The following is a 21,189-nucleotide window of genomic DNA, read 5'->3' as shown; positions in this document are numbered from 1 at the left end:
TTAAAATGAAACTATTAACTTTTATTATTACTAAAAATAGACCTGTAAAACTTGCATACGGATTTTTATCTGCAGTACTTTTACTTCATGTATGTTTTGCTGATGCGACTTGTGTACTTTTATGCAGGGCTTTTGCTTGTAATTGACTGATATACCGTTGTATTGGTGAAGTTAAGGATTTGATGACATAGTGTGCAATAACGGGCCTGACTTGAATATAAGGCATCATTGGCTTATAGACTTTCTGCCCTGTATCTGTCTTCTATTCCATTCGCTGCAATCCTGCTGGCTTTAGTGCCCTTTGCAGAACAACTCTGCTTTCTGTGCTGCAGGCCGACAATTAACAATAGAGGAGAATACGCTCACGCACAAAAAACCCAGAATGATACTTCTGTGTGCTGACTGACCAGCCCACTTACACAATCATGCATAAATTCATCCCCTCACGCCGGCTGATCACTTATGCTGGCATCAGTGTGTGTGTGTGTGTGTGTGTGTGTGTGTGTGTGTGTGTGATGGTAAGAAATATAGAGCTATACCTTTTTTTTTTCTGGTGCACTCACTAAAGCTGTCAATACGCTCCTGACCTGATCAATAACGATACCAGAGAGCGAGTCCGTGACCTGCATTTGGCTGCTGCGCGCGAATGTTTGTGTGGTGAGCGTGTGGTTGCCAATGAAATGTCGCCACAGTGTCTTTGAAATGGTTTATTTGCATCTATGTTTAGATCTCGACGTGTTTTGAGTGAAGCGACTCAATAAACAGCTATTGAACACTATTGAACATGTCCATGTCCATGTTTTCAATATGAAAATGCTCCCAGTCACCAACAGTTTAGGATGGATGGAGAAGCCTGCTGTCAGATGGCCAAAATATAACTTTACCATTCAATTGAGACATCAAATGTATTTCAACCATTGTTTATGGCTCCCTCCCCCTGCTGCCTGATCACTGTTTATGAATCCAGCATTGAGTGGATTACATGTAGACCTTTTGGCCCTGGAATAAACCAGGCTTACGCCGCTCATGGGAAAGACGCAAGAAGACACAAAGACACAATGATGTTGTTTGTGCGTAGTTCAGCGCGTGTATGTGTGTCCTTTTAGGGACGCTGTGTGTGTGTGTGTGTGCTTGTGTTCATCCGGTCTAAGAACCGGTCTGACCGCGTTTGGAACTAAGTCACCTGAATGAAGAAACGGAGGACTAGTTTTTAACAGAGGGGAAGAGTTAACGAGAGAGTTAAAGTGAAAGAGAAGAGAGAGAGAGAGAGCGAGAGAGAGAGAGAGAGCGCGAGAGAGAGAGAGAGAGAGAGAGAGAGAGAGCTCCGGGTACTAAGTCCACGCGGCGACTATCACCGTCTCTTCCTCAGTTCTTCTCGGGATTACCGAACTCTCTTTTTTTTTTTTTTTAAAGTTTCCCCTTCGATGACATCACAGGTCGGTGTGAACTGTAGAGCTGTCGTTCCGGTGTCCCACTTCGGAGGCCGGCTGTCCCGGGACGGACGCACACATCTGGAGCAGCGGACCGTGTCACCATGCCGGTGCGACAGAAAGGTCAATACGTGGGTTTTTATTTCCGTCTCCGTTGGGTTTCCCCGCACGTTGTAAACGGCACGAATCTAAACTACACGGGAGACACGCGTTAAAAAAAACCCACTCCGAAAGGAACGGGAAGAGACTGTGACGTCAGCTCCTCCAAACGCTTCCCTTAGCCCGAAACTTTCTTTGAAACCCCCGCAACCGAACGCTCATTCGTGTATTGGTGCACGCATAAAAAGGTACAAGTCACTCACTACTCAAGTTTTTAAACTAATTATTCTGACATCGAGTCCAACTCGGCAAGCAAGTCCTCCAGCCAGTGTTGATGTTCATTTCGCACCTGTCTTTGATTGACTGTTGGCCGGTTCGCGCGGACCTGATAGACGGAGAGAAGCCTTCGGAATTATTTGGCTCTGCCTGCAGTTCGGTGCGTGACGTTTTAAATATATACGTCAATACATATACGGGCTCATAGATACGCAGACGAATCGGCGTTGGGAGAAGGCGACGTTTCTTCGCGGTGTCACTACTTCCGGTCCGATCAGCTGTTCGCAGCGCTGGACTCTGGAATGTGGTCTTTAACAACAGACACCATATTGCATCAGACTAAGATCAGATGAAGCATTTGTGGCCCAACCAATTCTTCGACTGCAGATACAACAAGGTGTACCCTAAATAGCCTTTCGAATCGTTGCCCTTAATTAATTAATAAATTAAAAAAAATAATTTCGGACAATACAACATACTAGATGTCCGGTGTTATCAATCGGTCTCCTCCCAACGGACCCTGAGGGACTTGAACCACTGTTTTTAGCCAGAGTAATCGTTAATTAAGTTGAAGCTTTTAATGTACACCCATCTCCGGGCTCCACTCAAGAGTCCCCCGCACAATTGTCTCTCCTTTCGGGTCATTATTTACCTAAATGTTTTGTATGCAGACGCCCAGCGAGCCCTGGAGCTCCTCCAGCAGTATCGGGCCAAACTTGACCAGAGGCAGCAGAGCCAGAGCCGGGCCGGAGAGGGCCACGCGGAGGAGGATTCCCAGCTGCAGCAGTCTCTGGACAGAGTCATCAATGTCTTCCAAAGTCAGCTCTTTAGCGCCCTGCTTGGTAAGGAAAACTGTTTGTTTGTTCACTCTCCTCTCAACTTCCCATTTGAGCCTTGTGTCACACCACATTTAATTGAGATCAAAGTATTTTAATCAGCACTTTGAGATTTCAGTTTCAGTTTCTGTCAGTGCGGATATTGCTCATTTTTGGGGATTTGGTTGTGCTGACCCTTTCGCTTGGTTCTTGTGCTGGTCTCCACAACAACACTCTCATGCCCTTTGGGACCGTGTATGAAGATGCAAAGATCGGCGCGCCAGTGCAAAGGAGAGAGTGTGGGACTCATTGTGAGAGGAAAGAAGCGTTGTCGTGGCATTGGTTTTGGGGTTGTCTTCTAGATTGTGTGCCGTCACGTAGCTGATGACCAAGCGAGATCAGAACGTAGGCATGCATGTGTGATGTAGCGTTTCAGAGAAAACACGGGAGCCTTTGTAGAAGGACTGCATACGTATAGCGGATGTGTTGCAACTTTAATTTCCCCCTAAGGGTTAACAGTGTGTGTGTGTGTGTGTAACTGGTTTGTTCTGCTTTTGGTGAAAGAAACACTCTGGTTCCACCTGCTTTGTGCCACGCCCACACCTTTAGTTCTTACTGTAACACTCCTTTATGTTTTGTGTGTGTGTTCGTCCCTAAACATGAAATCCTGTTTGTGACTTTTAACTTTAATCAAGTAGTCTCTGATGTTGAAGTTGTATCCTGAATTCATAATATGATGTCATGTGTTGATGGTTGCTTTTCATTGTTGTTCTTTCTAAGTTCCGTCCTTGTTGCCTAATTTATGATAATTAGTTCATGAACTCTACTACTAAATTCCCTTTTCTCTTTACTCCGCCTCCTCAATCTGTATATTTTTCTTCCTTTTTCCACACACTGTATATCTGTTTTTCTTCCTCTTTAATGACGACCAAATTTATATGAGCCCACAATCTGTCTGAGTCTGAATTGTTTTAGTTAGTTCTGTATGCGTAGGGGGGGGGGGGGGGGGGGGGGGGAAGTGAAACCTCTATTCATAACAATCGCTGATTTTGTGCTCACTTATGAAAAGGAAAATGAGAATGAACTATTACTCTTTAAGGAAAGGAACTCCTGCATTCTTCTGGAGCTTCTGCTCTACTAACAGGGCAGTTCCCTCAAGCTGCCACTAGAGGTCAGCAGTGTATCAGCTGAGACTTTTGTGATCGCCTCCAATTAGCTCGCGTCTTCGTGCAATGTAGAATATACAGCAGTGATATTAAGAGACGTGTAAATATTACAATTCTTTACTTTTATGATAATAATCTTCTAAACCTTGATCTGATCTTCTCCTCCCAGACATTCAGGAGTACTACGAGTTGACCATCCTTACAGACAGCAAGTCATCTGTGGACCAGTCGGAGGCTCAATTGAACCTCACGGCGGCTAGCAACGTGTCGACAGAGCTCCCCGCTCATCCCCCGCTGCCCTCTGTGCCCCTGAGCCCATCCCAGCCAAAACCCCTGACCCCAAAACCCAAGTCAGTCAAGTCCCATGCTGCTCCACTCCCATCCGAGAGACCCACGTCCAAGCCCTCCTCCCCTACGACAAAGTCCGCTACACCTCCGTCAAAGCAAGGATCGGTCAAGTACCGCGCTCCTCTCCCTCCCGTCCAACCCGGAGCCCCCAAATCATTGCCATCAGAGCCTCCTGTGCCTTCTCCTCTCTCTGATGCCACATCCCCCAGAGTCACAGTGAACGGCTCCACGAAAACATCTCCTGGAGCCTCGCCGAATGGCACGAAGCCACACCTTGCTGCCACCAAATCCAACACTTCGTCCGAAAGCTCGTTCAGCGCCGCCGATCTCCCTCCGGGCCTCAACCTGGTGACCGTGTCGGCCCTCATCTCCAGCACCATCAAAGGCACCGTGTTTCCACCCACTCCAGACACTCCTACCCCCACCAGCGCCACACCTGCCACCAGCCCAGGTCTCAACAGAGTCCCAGGCGCCGCTGCGGTCCCTACAGCTCTGGAGACGAGCAAGGACGCAGGCCCAGGCCAGGCGACTCACAGCAGGAGTCCAACCAGCCCCAACAAGGGGAAGCTCCCCTTCAGCAGTCGCAGCCCCACAGCTCCTCCTCCTTTGAGGTATGTCCAACATCCATATGTTTCGTCTATATAGGCTATACAGGTCAAACTCGAAAAATTAGAATATCGTGCAAAAGTTCATTTGTATCAGTAATTCAACTTAACCGTCTACCAGGACGTTTTAGAGCACTTCATGCTTCCTTCAGCAGACGAGCTTTATGGAGATGCTGACTTCATTTTCCAGCAGGACTTGGCACCTGCCCACACTGCCAAAAAATTTCTGAGATTTTGAATTTGGGGTTTTCATAAGATGTATGCCCAAATCATGCAAAGTTATATCAAATAAAGGCTTGAAATATCTTACTTTGCTTGTAATGAGTCTATATAAAATATTAGTTTCACCTTTTATGTTGAATTACTGAAATAAATTAACTTTTGCACGATTTTCTAATTTTTAGAGTTTCACCTGTATTAGCAAGCCTATCTAACTGTTAACTGATATTTTGACACGTTCAATGGATTAATTATGCCTTCAAAATGTCAGTGTGCAATTAGTATTGATCACCAAATGATAAAAGAAAAGTCTAAGTATGATTTGGTACAATTTCATCAGTGTGCTGTTCATAGTGGCAAATTAAACCTTTGGATAGAGACCACACTGTCTGCCACAGGTTCTCATTAATGAACTTACTACTGGGGGTCCTCTTCTTAATTTTCATTCTTGCTATCTAACTAATTTATTTAAATTTCCACTAAAACTAAAAACACAAAACCCATTTATTGAAAAATGTACACAACCTGAAGTTCACTTATAGAAATTAACAAAATGTGCATTTACCAAATATAAAATGCCTCAAAATGATTTGTTTTCATGCCTCAAATTATTTTGTTCATTCAAAAGTCATTAGAACATTAAAATAATGCTGGCTGTTAAAGCAGGATGTCACAGGGGTAAAATCCCAGCTATAATGCAACACCACATGTGGTGGTTTACTCGCAGGAATTCATGTGCAAAGAGAAAAATAACTGAAATATTCAAGTTCACAGACTCTGTCTCTACTCAACTTGTGTTCCTATCCAACCAGGCTCGGGCCAGTGAAAGTCACCCCCACCAGTCCTAGCCATGGCCCAGCCAGCCCCAGACCAGCCACCGGCCCACCGCCCCCCAACAAGGTAAGACATGTCGCATCGTGGTTGTGCCACATGGAAATCTCACCACAGTTGATGGCAGTGCGTAGTATGTATTGCCCTGTATTCAATGTGGACGGGTGATCTGGTTGGTTACCTTGCGATGGCGAGGGGACCATGTGATTCTGGAAAAGGAGTGAAGTTATGTATGTCTCTATTTTTAAATGAAAAAATTCAACATCAATTTACTCTTTGTTTCTCTGAGTCGTGTTTGGTGATGTAGCGTATAATTATAATTAGTATATTACCTTCATATGTTTAAAGAGTCAAGCAGCAGAAATGTACTCATTGTTTGCATTGTTGCCTCATCGTACTCTGTCTGTATAAGCATAAGTATTTGCATTTGTTGTGATACAGACATGGAGCTGCATTGTCTGCTAAACATTACTTGTAAGATACCTTAAACAGCCTTAAAATATCCTTAAATCAGATTGGATAAATCATCACTGGTCTCTTGGACTAGTTTGTGGAATGGAGGCTGGTGGCTGCAGAATGAGATGGACTGAGCTTTCATGCGGGCTGGCTGCTTTGGACATTGGTTCACATTGCATTACATAATATGACAAGGGCAATCAATTCAGTTCAGTAACATTTAATTCTCCACTAGTCAGAAGAACGAGATCAGGCAAATGTTTTTTTTGTCTTGGTGATCTTGTTGAAATGGTTTCTTGTGGTTCGGGCTGTTTGGACAGAGGGAAATTGTGCTGATCTTGACTTACTTTGCTTCAACCTGAAGCTTTCAATCGAGTGCTGTGCAGCAAAATACTGCTTTGATTGTGTTGCTTTTATTATGTGGTTTGGTGGTAACTCCAGTCATGTGCTTCTCACTTAGAGATTGGGGTTCATTCAGTTTTTCTTGCCAGTAATCGCAAACAGGGAATTTTGTGTGTACTGAGTTTTAATGAAGGCAATCAAATTTTGTGCATTTTCTTTCCTTGTCACCACTTTATTGCACTGTTTTAATTAAATAATATGACTTGTGTTGAAAGGCTATGTAAGTAATTAAGACCCAATAATAATATTCATTAAGCAGTGCAGGCGGTCTGTTATCTCTCTGATGGCAGCAGTGAGGATTATGAGTCCAGGGCCGGAGGAGGGGGGGCTGGACAGAAGTAGAGTAGGACAGAAACATTTGGACGAGACATTTTCCACCAGAATTGCTCTCCTCACTCTGCTGGTCTTGTATAGTGCAGTAATAGTGCAGTAGTAGTGCAGTTTCAAATTGAACATCTGCCGTGGTGATGTATCTGAGTAAAACACAGTATCCTCAGTGAGTGACAGTGAGAATCCCTTTTGGGTTTAGGAAGCTCCGGGGAGCAACTTGAACTTTGCCATTACCCCAAGTTGAAAGTAGAGCATCCATTGCGATTTTAGCTTTTTCTGCCAGGGACTGACCTGATGAAACAGCAGAGAGTGGTGTGTGTGCGCAGCATAAGTATTTGTGTCTTTGCATGTCTGTCTGCGTGATTGTTTGCCTGTGCATCCATGTGTGCGCGCCCCTGTGCCTGCCCCTGCGCGTTTTTTTTTTGTTTAGCATTTGTGTCGGGTGTGTTCTGCGTGCGTGTGCGGATATATATTCTGAACCGCACGCTCTTTGAGGGCAAAATGCGTCTACCAGCTGCCATAAAACCAAGAGAGCAGCTGGAAAACAAGAGGGCGGGCCGAGGTGCACCGGGACAGCTGCCATGTTTTCCGAGACGGCCTCTGTTTAAGCGGAGAAGTCCCGTCTGGCCGCTCCGGTGAGAAGGACAGGTGGAGAGGACATGAGAAAAGGGAGGAGAGAGCGCGAGAGCGAGGGATGAAAGAGGAGGGCGCGAAGGAGGGGAGGGAGACGGACAGGCGGCGAAAGGATGTCACCAAACGCAACAAGCATCTGAGAGGTGGAAGTTGCTGCTCGAAGAGGTTCTGATGGAAGTTTGTCGGTCGGACTGGTGAGGATGGACTGCATCTGCATCCTCACTACCAAGGTGAGACACAGGAACGGAGCAGAGGGAGATGGCAGGAGGAGCCTAACCTCAAATTTTGAAATGACTTAATGATGAAGATTTTTTGTTTTTCCTCAGGATGGTGTTTGTTCATTAATTTCAGTCAATACTGCAATTTCCATGTTGACATCATGTCTAACTGGTGTGTGAATCCTATTATGTTATTATTATCAACTCTCATGAAGATAGCGTGATTTGTGGGACGGAGACCTGCAGTCCATGAAGCATTTCAGGATAAACTACAGGCTTTTCAGCAATGACATCCAGCTAAGTGCACCTGCTACCAATGAGCCATGTCAAATTGGCGACGGGTTGCTTATTGGACGGATGTTGTGGATGTGCTGTTTTCTGTGGATAAACAGGCTTTAGTCAGGAACTGGCTGTCCTCTAACAAAGTGATTCTACTGGGAGTTTTCTTGGCTGTTGCTCTGACAACATGTGACTCCCAGAGAAACAGGAAACTGGGTTGATGGGACCCGCGCTTGAAAAGACGAGCTGACGGAGCTGCTGGTTGACATATGTGCACGCTCAGGAATGAATGGCCCATTTAAAAGCAGCAGGCCCGGTGTGAGCTGGGATAAGCCTGAGCCCCCCCCCCCCCCCCCCCCCCTCCCTCCCTCCACCCCCACCTGCACAGGATGGGAGAGTAGAAGCAATGCATGGTGGAGAACTTTGTGTGGCGTGTGAGATTGTCTGTTCAAATAAGGAAAACAGAGCAGACCCCCCCCCATGAATTTGGTGGATGGGGATTCAGAAGCTGTATGATGACCTGACAGACATTTAGTTTGAAGCGACATTCAAACCAGAAAAAAAAGTAGGGTGTGAGAGAAACCATGTTTTTACAGATGTTTTCTGTAACTTTGTATTATACATGGTTACTATCACAGAATGAAAGATGTTGATTGTGTGCTTGCATCCTAGTTCAGGCTGAGTCTTGGGCCCCTCTCAATCTCATTATGGACACAGTCTTGATTGTGCTTAGTCAAGGACAAGTGTTCACAGCCCATTGTCTGCTTAAAAGTCACAAACTTTGACCTTTTGTCTAGGAGCCGGTTCTTGAGCTTGTTAATCACCTATGCTAATCACGATGACCTCTGCGCCCGATGGCCAACCCAGGGACTTTAAATCCAACTCTCAGCAAGGATGTGTATTCTATCTGACAAAAATACAACTGTAAGCTCAAAACAGAAAGAATGCATGGTCTTGTGGGGAATCTGAGGAAGAGGAGAAAGTGCTGCATGACTGAGACACCACGCACACGCGCACACGCACACGCACACACACACACGCACACGCACACGCACACGCACACACACACACACACACACACACACACACACACACACACACAAGGACTGCAGGGATTCCATCACACGTTCATCGTGTTAATCTTGTTCATCTCATTAGGATAATGGCTTGGGTATTTTCCAGAGTGCACGACTTCTAGATTACTGCTGGAGGAGGTTTCTGTACATCCTACTTCATTCATTCATTTGTCTTTGCCGCTATTTGTATTCTTAGGTGAATACATACACAAAAGTTTAACAATTGAGATGCATTTGGTTATAACAACAATAATGTTCAAATTCGGTGACTTTCCAGAAACGCATACGCTTTCATACAGCTAGATCTTAGCAAAAAGCGAAGGCCAATCTATCTTAACTTCACCACTAAACATGACGTATATATCAAGCATGGAGATGACACAACCAAACTCTTTGACGTGTTTACCTAAAAGCATCTAAATACTGACTGGATAAATATATTCAGTTGTACTTGTGGAAGTTGTTGTGAAACATCCCGTATGTGGATTTTACTTCATATCACTCACACTTTTTTGTCTTTGATACATTGTGTTAAATCCCAACCTGGTTTTAGCAGTGTGTGATTGTTGTTTAGCCTCAGACAGTGTTACTGGCCTTCTGTGCGACAATAGAGCAAGAGTATCTCCTAAGAGGCTTACCTTAGGCTGCTAATAGACTTGACAGAGGGGGAGCCATGTTGGGTTGCACAAAGGGGAGAAAAGAGAGCAGAGAAAGAAAAGCGACGCGCGCAAAGACTGAAAGAAGAGGAGCGAGCGAGTCCTCGTACATCTCACATTTCTGGGTTGTTTTGCTGGATTTTGCCCGGGAAACTCTGCTTCCTCATTCCTCCGATCCACCCATCTGTGCAACCGTCCAGCTGGCACTGTGATGTAACTTTGAGGAGGGGGGGGGGGTCACGGCCGACGAATTAATCATCCCGGGAAAGCATGAGCGGAGAGGAGGGAGAGAACTTCCCCAGCAGCTGCAGGACTATTGAGCCCAGAGCGATGCCTCTGCAGTAGCAATGCAATGCGGGACTGCTCTCACTGGCCAGCAAGGTTGAGCGATCCACACCTGTTGGGAAGAATCGGACGGTCTGTAGTGGGCCCGTAGTGGGGCTGACACCTACCGGGTCAGTGCCGGGGGGGGGGGGGGGGGGCTACATGTGAAGATGGACCATCGTAACTGTTCACCCGCAACCAATGTAACGTATCTTCCCTTACTTCAATTACGCAGTCAGTCTGTGACTCGCCGGCTGCGGGTTTCACTTCGGGAGTTAGCGCGGATCTGTGTTTTAATGTTTGCTGTTTGTAAAAACGTCACAATTTCTTTGGTCAGCTCTGTGTACGTACGAAAGGCACATGTTAAGTAAACCTTATGTAAATACACTTTGTTTAAAAATCAAAAACAACACATAGTAAAAATTTGTTCTTTATATTTATCTCATATCACAGTTTTTAATCCAGTATTTTGGAACAAGATGTGTGACTGATACAAAGTCTGATTCACGGTTTCACAGCAAAGCTGGCTGAGGTACCTGCGATGAACAATTGCCCCTTTATTTTAGAAGGGACACAATAGAGCCTGATCATTTTTCAATGGTTTAGTATATTAGATATTATGATATTCTCTCTCAAGTGAATTGGCATAAGATTGCATGAGTATCTGTGGCCTTTACCTTAGCCAGACTGCTCAGCGTGAATCAAGTTTCCTGCGCGCCCGTGTTCACGGGGTACAGGATGCCGTTAGCTGGGTGGCCTCCTCTCGTTGAGCCTCCTCAGCTCACAGGAGAACGAGCTAACATGAAATAGTTCTGCCTTTGTCATGGCTGAGTACAGTCACAGCAGATAATCCCATTAGGCAGATGACTAATCTCTGAGGAGCCACACACACACATACACACATAAAACAATTCACAGATGCCAACCTATACCCTATAAGTGTTCCTCTCATATTGCCCTGAGCTACTTGTAGTATAAATGCAACAATTGCACTGGAAATGATGATTTGTGGAGAGTGAGAGCAGAAAACTTTAATTTGGCCGTGTCTCATTTTGGTCACTTTGCTCTCTCAATTGGTGTGTTTACATCCATTAAATAAATTACCCTACTATTAATTCATATTAAACATACATTAAATGCATGGTTAAAGTAATTATATGTGTACTTCCAGAGCCATGGAGACTGTGCATGTATTACTGCTGCCTTACAGCTCATACAAACATTCTTGAACAGCATAAGATCTTATAAGCTCCTTCATTTGCCTGTGTGTCAGCAAATAGGGGTGAAATCCCCAAAAGCTTGTATTGGACATGAATAATATTTACAGCACATTGTCCAGGTACTGCTGTGCCTGTGTTTTGCCACATAGTGGCACTATATGCATGATAAACACAACTATGTTGGGTGCTGCACGTTATAATTCTGCAGAGACTTGATACTCTTGACACTTATTTGTCCTTTGGAAGTATAAATTGCCCAATAAATGACAGTCCATGACTGGGGCAAGACTGTAAATTGTCTGCTGCACAGATATTGGTGCTGCGGGGCTGCTTCAGCAGCAGTCTGCGTGTCCCCACACAGCGTTTTAGAAGAGGAAGGAGGAGAGATAGAGAGGAAAATTCTCTCATGTGGAATCTGAATACACAGCTGGTTAGAGCTAATCACATGAATGTATTTGAAATGTCGATGTATGGAGATTGGTTCATGTGTAAAATGCAGAATCCGACACTATTGGCTAGTGGTGAGTGTATGAGGTTACCACAGACACACAGTGTAGTTATTTCTGTACTGGCTGACCTACTAATGTTAACATGTAGTGCATGCCTGCTAGGCTCCTGAGGTTGTGTCCACTGCCTCTCTCTCTCTCTCTCTCCCTCTCTACCTCATTTTTTCCTTTTTATTTGTATTTTTTTTTTTGTCCACCGTTCAGTTACTTGATGTGTGATTCTCTCAATGTGACATTAGATTCTATCTTTAAACTCACATGATTATGTTATGAGCCATATGAGCTAAAGCGCCTGTGGCTATCCCAGATGTATGAACGTGTTAGTGTGTGCGTGTGTGTGTGTGTGTGTGTGTGTGTACATCTCCATCTGTTCCTTGCCAAACACAGAGGGACTCTAAGGACAGCTGACTTACCTCACAAGCCAAGACTTTTGGAAGGCTGGCACTTGACCCAAAACTGACCGTTTGAAAGCATAAAAGTTACCTCAGAAACAAAACATGACTGTTTATGCATATTTATTCAGGCATAACTTTTATAATTTCTTGACATTTCAGTAAATTTAATCTTCACGCTCCTGCGAATACGTCTCAGCAAATGTTTATTTGGCCTCAATGTTGGAAGAGTAATAATATTCAATATTGTTAGTGGAAAAACTGGAAAAACCAAGCCTGTAAAAAAGATCTTGTGGAATGCTCGTTTAAAATCAAACCAAAGTTGGAAGAGATTACAAATTCAAAAGGAAAAAAATACAAATAACACAAGAGACATCACGAAATATTGTGAAAAGATGTTATAGAGGATAAATGCAAAACAATTGAATGTAAAATATACAGAACACTTTCCATAGATATAATGTACAAAGGGATTTGAGGCTTTGCATCATGCTAAGCACATTCGTCATTCATGCTTCATCGGTGCATCACACAAAGTTGTACATGTGTCAGCTTTTTTTTGCAGAGACGAGCCACTAGTGTGCTCAGAATAACCTTTCATGTCATTGCATTATTTAAATGACTTGTCTACCTGCATCAATTTCTAGACTTAATTGACTCCTCCAGGCTTTGTCTGTTGGAACCGTTGCTAATTACCGGCCTGAAATGTAACTTGGGGCGTCGTCTTGGTTTGCGGATTGATTCAACCTTTTGACGACTCCGAGTCGGTGACCTTATACTCACCCTCAGTCCGCCTCGCTTGCCACTTCCTCGTGCTATGTTCCCCCCCCCCCCCCCCCTCTCTTCTTCTCAATCATGCTGCGTTGTTTGTTTCCCGGTCGCGGCGAGGCGTCAGAGGAAACCACAGAGAGGCTCCCGTGCGCGTTTGGGTCGGTGTTCGGGTGTGTAAGACGGCCCAGATGGCCCGGCCGTCAGCATCAAGACTCTCTGTTGAAGATTAAGCTCTGACTTGTTTGACTTCCTCTGCCCTTTATCTCCCATAAATCCCTCCATCTCCTCTCCTCCACGTTCCTGTTATGGAAGAGAAGAGAAAAGTTTGCAGTGGTAGCAGTATGGACAAATTTACACTCGTGTTTCTTCGCTCCCTGGTTTGGTTTAACACCATATGATGTAAAGCAAATGTAGAGTTTTGTGGTTGTCAATAATAGATTATTGATACACTTTAATAACTGTATACTAGAATTATAGTAAACGGCTGTAAAAAGAAGCATGTTTTATATACTGTATACTATTATAGCCTTGAATTTATATTGCTATTAATTCACACAGGCTTGGCCACATTCGGCCCATTGGCTGATCTTCAGGGGCGTTCAATTTCACAACAAAACTGAAAATAAATAACTGGAGACTAGCCAACAAACCACTGACTGACTGAAAAAGGGCACCTCATTCATTTTAATTAGGCCAGCTAGGCAACACATCAGGGATGCAAACACATGCTCCTGTAAGGTCTTAAGGTGTCTAGTAAAATACATGGAAGCACACATTCCCAGTAGATTAGTCAGAACGGTAAGGATTGTAGTGTATTGTTTCTTAATGTATCATAACATTCCCGTCATATCATATGGTCATCATCATATTACATGTCTTGGTGGTACTACCTCAACAAGCAGCTCTTTGCCTTATTTTTATTCTACTACAACTGCGTTGTGGTCAAATGTCAATTGACCAAGTTACCCCTTTAATGTGTGTGCGGGGGGGTGCGTACGTGTGTGTTTGAACGGGATTAGGGAACACGATTGTCTCTGCTTGTTCCCTCTATGTCTCTCTATTCGGCTTGCTTCATCAAAGTTGCACGTGTGTGTGTGTGTGTGTATTTGAGCGCATGTATACTGGATTGCAACTATACAAGGCAGAGCGTCACTGCAGCATGTAGGGGGAGAGAGAGAGAGAGAGAGAGCAAGAGAGAGGGAGCAAAAGAAAGCGGGAGTGTGGGTACATTGGAAAGACACATTTTTAATCCTCCCTCCACCTCTGTGTGCAGGTCTCTTCTTATATTCTTCTTTCTTTTTGTCTCTCATTGATCTTACTGTTGAGAGACTGGCCAAGAGAGGCAGCGGAGCGAGCGAGGGAGAGTGAGCCAGCCTGAGAGAGAGAGAGAGAGAGAGAGAGAGAGAGGTGGCGGGGAGGAGAAGGGGAACGATGGAATGAGAGAGGCATACTCACACACAGAGAGAGAGGAGATCGAGGACTGGAACTGCTGCTACAGAGGAGGGCAAGAAAGACCACATCCATTCTGACACGCACACACACACACACATGGACTGACCCACACATTCTGGCAACAACATATTGGAAACACAAACCCATGTGCTGACAGATTCAAACACGCACACACACACACACACACACACTGGCGTACACACAGACCATGTTGCTCACTGCCTCCTGACCAGCAATGAGGATTACACTGATGAAGATAATGAGAACAGTGAAGAGTGCGAGGGAGAGGACACCGGCCTGCCACAGCTGAGGACCGTAGCCGGGCGGTGGGGTTGTGGGGTGGAGGGGGGGTGGCCGGGGGGCTGTAGGGGTGGGGGGGGCGAAGGGGGGGGTGGGGGACTGTGGGATGGGGTGGTTGATGGAAGGCGTGCATGTGCATGTGTGCGTGCGTGTGTGGATGTATGTGAGTGTGTATGAGGACTAGGATGCCCCCCCAGCGCGGGACCAGCTAGCTTACGTTAGCCACATGTTGTGCCACTGCAAAGTAGCATGCACCAACAACACCATATCTCTGATGTTTGGATGCAAGGTAGGTAGAACCCTGTGTGTAGTGTTTATGTGTGTGTTGCTGTGAGTGTGTGAGTGTGTGAGAGACATAGAGAGAGAGAGAGAACGAGAGGCATGGAGTAGAGGTAAAGTAGAAAGTAGAACTGAGTAAGTAAAATGTGCTGATTGAGAGAAGGAAAGAGGTAATGACTAAGCTTGTGTCAGAGAGAGAGAGAGATAGAGAGAGATATTTATTTGTGCTGTACATCTTACTAAGCCTTTCAACTAGATCTATGGAATCTTACGCTTGATTCATTTGAATTCCCCTATTAAAGTTATTTAAATCTCTTGTTTGTACACCACAAATGGAATTCATGAGTAATAGACAACTCAAAAAGTTTATATATAGCATGAATTCAAGGTCCTTTTATTATTCTATTACCTGATAATCTTTTGGTATCAAAGGGTATTACGGTTTGATGTCCAACCACCCTATCTGCTTTTTATTATTTTACTCTTTAGTTAGTGTAGACGTGTTTGCAGAGTTGCCCTGACTAGTGTCGCACTATTGTATTGTGGCTTGTGGAGTCTGCATGTGGGTCCTGGGATGGTGCTCTCCGTTTCTTCACACAGTCGGCAGTTGTGGAAGTTTAGTTCTGTTGGAAGCTCTGCGCTGCACGTACAGTTATTATGTAATAGCCAGTGCTACCAAATACAATACTGACTCCCTTCCTGACTTACATCTAGTGATTTTATTATTAAAAAAAAACTGTTGCCTCTTGACTGATCTATTGCATCTCTAACCCAATATTAAATTACTATCACCACAAACGATGATAACACTCACTAATTACACAACACAAGGTCATGCTAAGTGAACGAGCGTAGGCTAAAATTGGTAAGCATCATCTTGCAAAGTTCTATGAAACTGTTAAGTGGAAAATCAACGCATGAAATATTAAAGTTCCTCTTGAGTGCCGAAGGAACTGTGCCTTTGATGTGGAGTAACTGTTGGTACGCACTGTGCTGCAGCTTTGAATTGCCATTAAACACACAGCTAAACCAAAAGATGGCTTCATAAATGGCTGTTTTAACTTATCTAAATGGTGTGGGTCAACACCACTGGTCATTTGGCGTGAGTTTGGGAATCAGACTGAGAGACACCCTGAAAATATATATATCGTGTGACTAATTTAACATACCATCTGCATACCACAGAGGCTGGTGTGAGAGGAAATGCACTTAGTGAGGCAAAATAAGAAGATACACCATTGAACTGCGTGCATCTGAGCATGCATTGTTATGCTGTTGTCCAGTTCAGCAGCTAGGCATAATAAAGTGTTAGGACCTCACTTCTGTCCTATTAGATCACCTCACTATGACAGCCTGGTAGATAGAGGCAGACCCAGAGACAACTAAGGCTGGAGTTATATATACATACAGTGTGTGTATATGTATATGTATATATATTTATATATATATGACAGAGAGAATTATTTTGTCCTCTACAAGTATAGCTGGAGAGGGTAACTGCAGAGTGTGTCCGGAGAATAATAAAAAGTAGCTCAGGGTTTTTTGGTGTGCAGATGCTATTTTTAAGAGCTGATCATGTTGGTCACCACTGCACTGTACATCTATACACGAGGAAGGGGTCAATGCAATAATGAATAAGATTAACCTACCCACGTATATCTCATTAGTTCCCTTTTTTTTCATGCATTGCTTGGTATATTTCAAACTAATTTAGTGCAGAAACATGTCCCGGTGTAAAAATGGACCCATTCTTTTTTTATACAGAGTTAGCAGCCAATTGCTGATGCTTGGACTAAGTTACCGTTTGCTTCACCTGTGTTCTCATGGTTGTCTGCTAAAACGTGTTCGTGTTTGAGGCCATTGCAGGATGGATCTTTGAACTCACTCACACATTCAAATAAAATTAAAATAATAATGTTAGTGTATTTTAGATGAGTCTGTCAAAACAAGGAAAGAAGTTCAGTGTCCATAACAGTTTGCTAAATTAACCTGACGTCCCTCTTGTTAACATTTCATCACTATTCCACCCAAATTGGCCAGTAGGGTGGGTAAAGCACTGCTGAACTTGGCTGAACTCTCTTGAGACGGCCTCTAAGCCCTTCTAGTGCTGAGTCAGCAGGGGATGCTCATATTGTGTTGTGTACAATATGTAGCGAGGTGGTTGCACGGTGACTTTGTCGGGGTTATATGCAAGAAGATTCAGAACTGTGGGTGACAGTGAAGTGTGGACATGCTATTCATCAGTGGAGAAGACACTGATTCTGATTTGGTAAAATGAACATTTACACTCATTCTTTATTCTTCCTTTGAACTAAAAGAGTCAGAAATGACATACAGTTAATGACACAATGACAGTTTGCAGCTTAACTGCTGATCATAATTATGCTTTTTTTCATTTTGGATCCTTTTCTCATTTAAGTTGTATTCATTAACATTAGCAGTCATTAACACTGAAAACATGAATCTTTATGAACGTGAGATTGAGCTACATCATTTTCACCTTGTCAGTAATGTGTCCATTGCTGAGGATGCATGAGTGACAGCGAAGATAAATCAAACACACCTTAACTAGGTCAAATGTTTCAACACATTCAAAATAGATGAATTTGTTCCCGTATTTCTGCTCAGGTTTGCTTTCTTTTTGCTTCACTGACTGAAGCCGTAGAGGAAGGTTTTCTCCTTCTCACATTTTTACAGACTTAACAAATATAAACTAGATGATATGTTGTAGATTTATTTGATTTCACATTAAACGATTGGAAATATTTAAATTTAGATCAATGTGGATTTTAGATTGTTGTGACCAGGAAAAGCTTTCAGAAGGAGTCTGAAAACTGCAAATAACAGCAGATGGTCAATGAGTTATTTTCTCGATGATATTACATCACCATTGAGTATCAGACCGGTTCAGAGAGGATGGGGGGGTGGAGGGAGGAGCAATCAATTGATTTTACTGAAAGACGTGTGTCTATAACACACATGTCAATAAATTATAACCCATTCATTTAGTGAAAAATGAATTCCTTTGACTAAATCCTCTGATGTGTCATAGGCTGACTTTGTATTACTAAACCTGTAACTGTCATGTTGTCTAAAATGAATCTGGTCATCAGCTGTTTTTCTGTTGTTCTTGCTTTGGCTATAAGTAGTTTTGTACTCCATGCCAATAAAGCAAGAGAAAGAGGGTGATGAAAAGACGTGAGCGGAGAGAGGAAGGCACGTGTGTGTGTGAGTAGTCCCTTACGGCAGAGGATCCCCTGCTCTTTCATATCTCACCAAGCGTGACTAACGCCTGGCTTCACTCTGACACACACACGCACGCACACACACACACACACACACACACAGATACAAACCCACACATGAACATGTACTAGGATGCTGAATCGGCTTTTGATCTAGTCACGTTTCTCGAGCCGTGCAAGGCTGGCTGACACACTAACACGTTACAGCAACACTGTATTGTGTTTGCATTTTTGCGTGCATGTGTGTGTTATCGTTAGTGTTTTGCAGACTATCTGCAAGCACAGTCCGAATTTAAGGAATGCTCAGCTCTTGCTTGTAGAGAATGCAAAAACACACACACATGCAGACATTGTGATGACAAATTAGAAATATTTTGTGTCTTGTTTCATTAATTCATACATTCAGAGGTGTACTTGAGCTATGGGGAAATTAAACTCCAAATACTACAATGTGGATTATGGCTAATTAGATGTGCGTGCGTGTGTGTGTGTGCGCCCCGTGCATGCGCCGGACTGCAGAGGGCAGTGGTAGCAGTGTTGTGACAACAGTGTGAGCCAGCGTCTCTTCAGGGTCCTAGTGCCTGGCCGTGCTTTCAAGAATATTTTGAGGCATTTCTGACTAATTCAACAGTGTATTAAAAGATGAGGCCGAGAGGCGGAAAGGAAAACGAGCCGCGCCGAAGGTCATGCGACGGGGTCAGATGAGTTCATTTGGTCAGGACAGTATTTACTCTCAATTCCGGTCCAAATGAGGTTAAAGTATGCAACAGGGGAGGCATGAGGGGAGCACACACAACGTCTGTTTGAATCTGCAAGAATGAGCTGATACTGTTCTGCACAGACATACTCTCCTGGGCAAAGCAGCAAACCACTGCCCCAAAACAATATTTCAAAATAGATTTTGCATCTTGTGTCTGACCCTGACAAGCCAGCTGCGCCTTAATGTTTCATTGGTCTTGTTAAAGCTTGAAACATCATGTATTCATCACACATGTTAAGTCAGGTGACACGTTTTTGAAGCGGTGATACTTGCTAATAAATGACATTTTCTGTTATCACATGTTTCGACATCGGCTGGCTCATATATAGTATGATGTATAAGCCTCTCAACTGGTGCATGTCTCCTAATAAGTAAGAGTCCAGCTGTGGTGCAATGGCGTTGATGCGTTTAGCAGCCAAATAGTCTTAGCATGTGAATCCTCTATATTGGCTTTCGTACACTAGACTTAAAGTGTACAAGGTGCACAATATAATTTAATTGGATTAAAGTGTCCCATTGACCTTGGGTAAATGTCAAGCTCTGAGTCAAGCATTGGAGCCTTTTGACTAAATACATACTACTTTGTTTTGTGAGAGCAATATATTAATTTCTTGCATTTTTGCTGGAATTAAACTTGATGATGAATTCAAAATGTTTAAAAATCCTCCTTGACCTGAGCAGCTTCTCTTCATCAGTGAGGTGCTGATTGGTTTGCATTCAAATGGTCAAATGAAAGACGGATAAATGACTTTAACCCCCAGTCCACTCATCGGTGTTCTTCCCGGAGGAGGCTTGACATTACAGAGAAGCCGTCCTCTCAACTGCTCAGTTGTAACCACAATGTAACCACAATGTCACAGAACAAAAACTGGCCTCCTCCCCCCCCACCCCCCCTCAGCTTCTCTAACTCTCCCCACTTTATTCCGTCCAGTAAAGCAGAAAGACACTTCAAATATCATTTTTTATTTTTTTCTAAAGTGAAGAGAAGTGAGGGAGAGTGGAAACGGCAAGACTGTGATGTGGGGAGAAAAAAGGCCCGATGAAGGTATAGAGAGATGAGCAGTAATCCCCTGAGGCAGATTTGTCCCCCGCTCACTGTCCTCATTCGGCATTTGGCATTTAAAAACTTCTGTTTTATTTCAACGTGTGTGTGTGTGTGTCGGGGGGGGGGGGGGGGGGACTGTTTGTGCATTCACGTATGTACAGAACAGGAAGCTCAGGAAACAATTACTACCATGCTGGGTGTACACCTGGTTGCCCCATGTGCTTACACACAAAAAGTGTAGTTAAAAAATGTGTCATTGCTCTCTCGTGCAGTCACACATACACACTCTGCTATGCTTTTAAAAACGGGTTGCAATTTCATCCTTTTTTCATTTCCAGGCTGATGACATTTCTTCTGCTTCTGAACTAATCCTCTCTCTTCCCTTGTCTTCCCCCCTTCTTGCTTTGCTACCTTTCTAAACCTTGTCCTCCTAACCGCTTCCGTCCTGCTTTTCTTGGACATTCCCTCTGTCGCGGTCGTCCTTCCTCTCCTTTGTGTCCGCCTCCTCTTTTCTCTCTATAGAAGTATCGGTATCAAGAAGAGGAAGGGGCGTTGCCGGGTGCCCCAAAACTCCACCAACACCCCTGCCATCTGCACCCCATGGGAGTAGGCAGAGAGCTGAGGGACGGTGGGACCCTGGGGAGGGACGGGGGGACCTTGGAGAGGGACGCGGGGACCATGGGGAGAGACGAAGGCTTCTTGGGGAGGGACGGAGGAACAATGGGGAGGGATGGAGGGACTCTGGGGAGGGAGGGGAGAGAGGCGGCGACCTTGAGGGAAGGGGGTACCTGGAGGCGAGAGGGAGGGGGCCCCGGCACCACGGAGAGGGTCAGGGAACGATCCCTGGGCAGGGACGGATCTCTCGGTCGCCGCGGCGACCTGCGGGGGGCGGAGCTGGTTCAGGTGGCGGAGCGGCAGCTGTCGCAGATTCAACACGTTCACGGATACGTCACTCACACGCACATCACGCCCGCTCAGGTAACTACGGCAGTGCGCCAATCACACACACACACACACACTCAAAAACACGTTAAACCGTCCCTCAGCTCCCCGTCA

General features: G+C 44.5%; 1 protein-coding gene across 5 annotated transcripts in view; it reads left to right on the top strand.

The window, feature by feature from the left end:
• The first annotated feature begins 1,328 nt into the window (after nucleotides 1-1,328).
• Nucleotides 1,329-21,189, top strand: part of LOC119216778 (discs large homolog 1-like protein) — a 72,315-nt gene continuing 52,454 nt past the window's right edge. For 2 of the 5 annotated variants that reach the window (XM_037469903.2, XM_037469901.2), the window contains exons 1-2: nucleotides 14,907-15,093; nucleotides 20,656-21,111. In XM_037469903.2, the coding sequence (XP_037325800.2) occupies nucleotides 15,031-15,093; nucleotides 20,656-21,111 (519 nt within the window). In that variant the 5' untranslated portion in view covers nucleotides 14,907-15,030. Of the gene's footprint in view, nucleotides 1,554-2,476; nucleotides 2,648-3,955; nucleotides 4,746-5,770; nucleotides 5,859-7,795; nucleotides 7,841-14,906; nucleotides 15,094-20,655; nucleotides 21,112-21,189 lie in introns of those variants that run through there. The other 3 variants (XM_037469898.2, XM_037469899.2, XM_037469902.2) reach the window with 3 other exon arrangements.

Source organism: Pungitius pungitius, chromosome 7 (genome assembly GCF_949316345.1).
Source record: "Pungitius pungitius chromosome 7, fPunPun2.1, whole genome shotgun sequence".
In the NCBI taxonomy this organism is placed as follows: domain Eukaryota; kingdom Metazoa; phylum Chordata; class Actinopteri; order Perciformes; family Gasterosteidae; genus Pungitius; species Pungitius pungitius.
The sequence above is the reverse complement of the archived record's forward strand: the minus strand, read 5'-3'. Positions and strand labels throughout refer to the sequence as shown.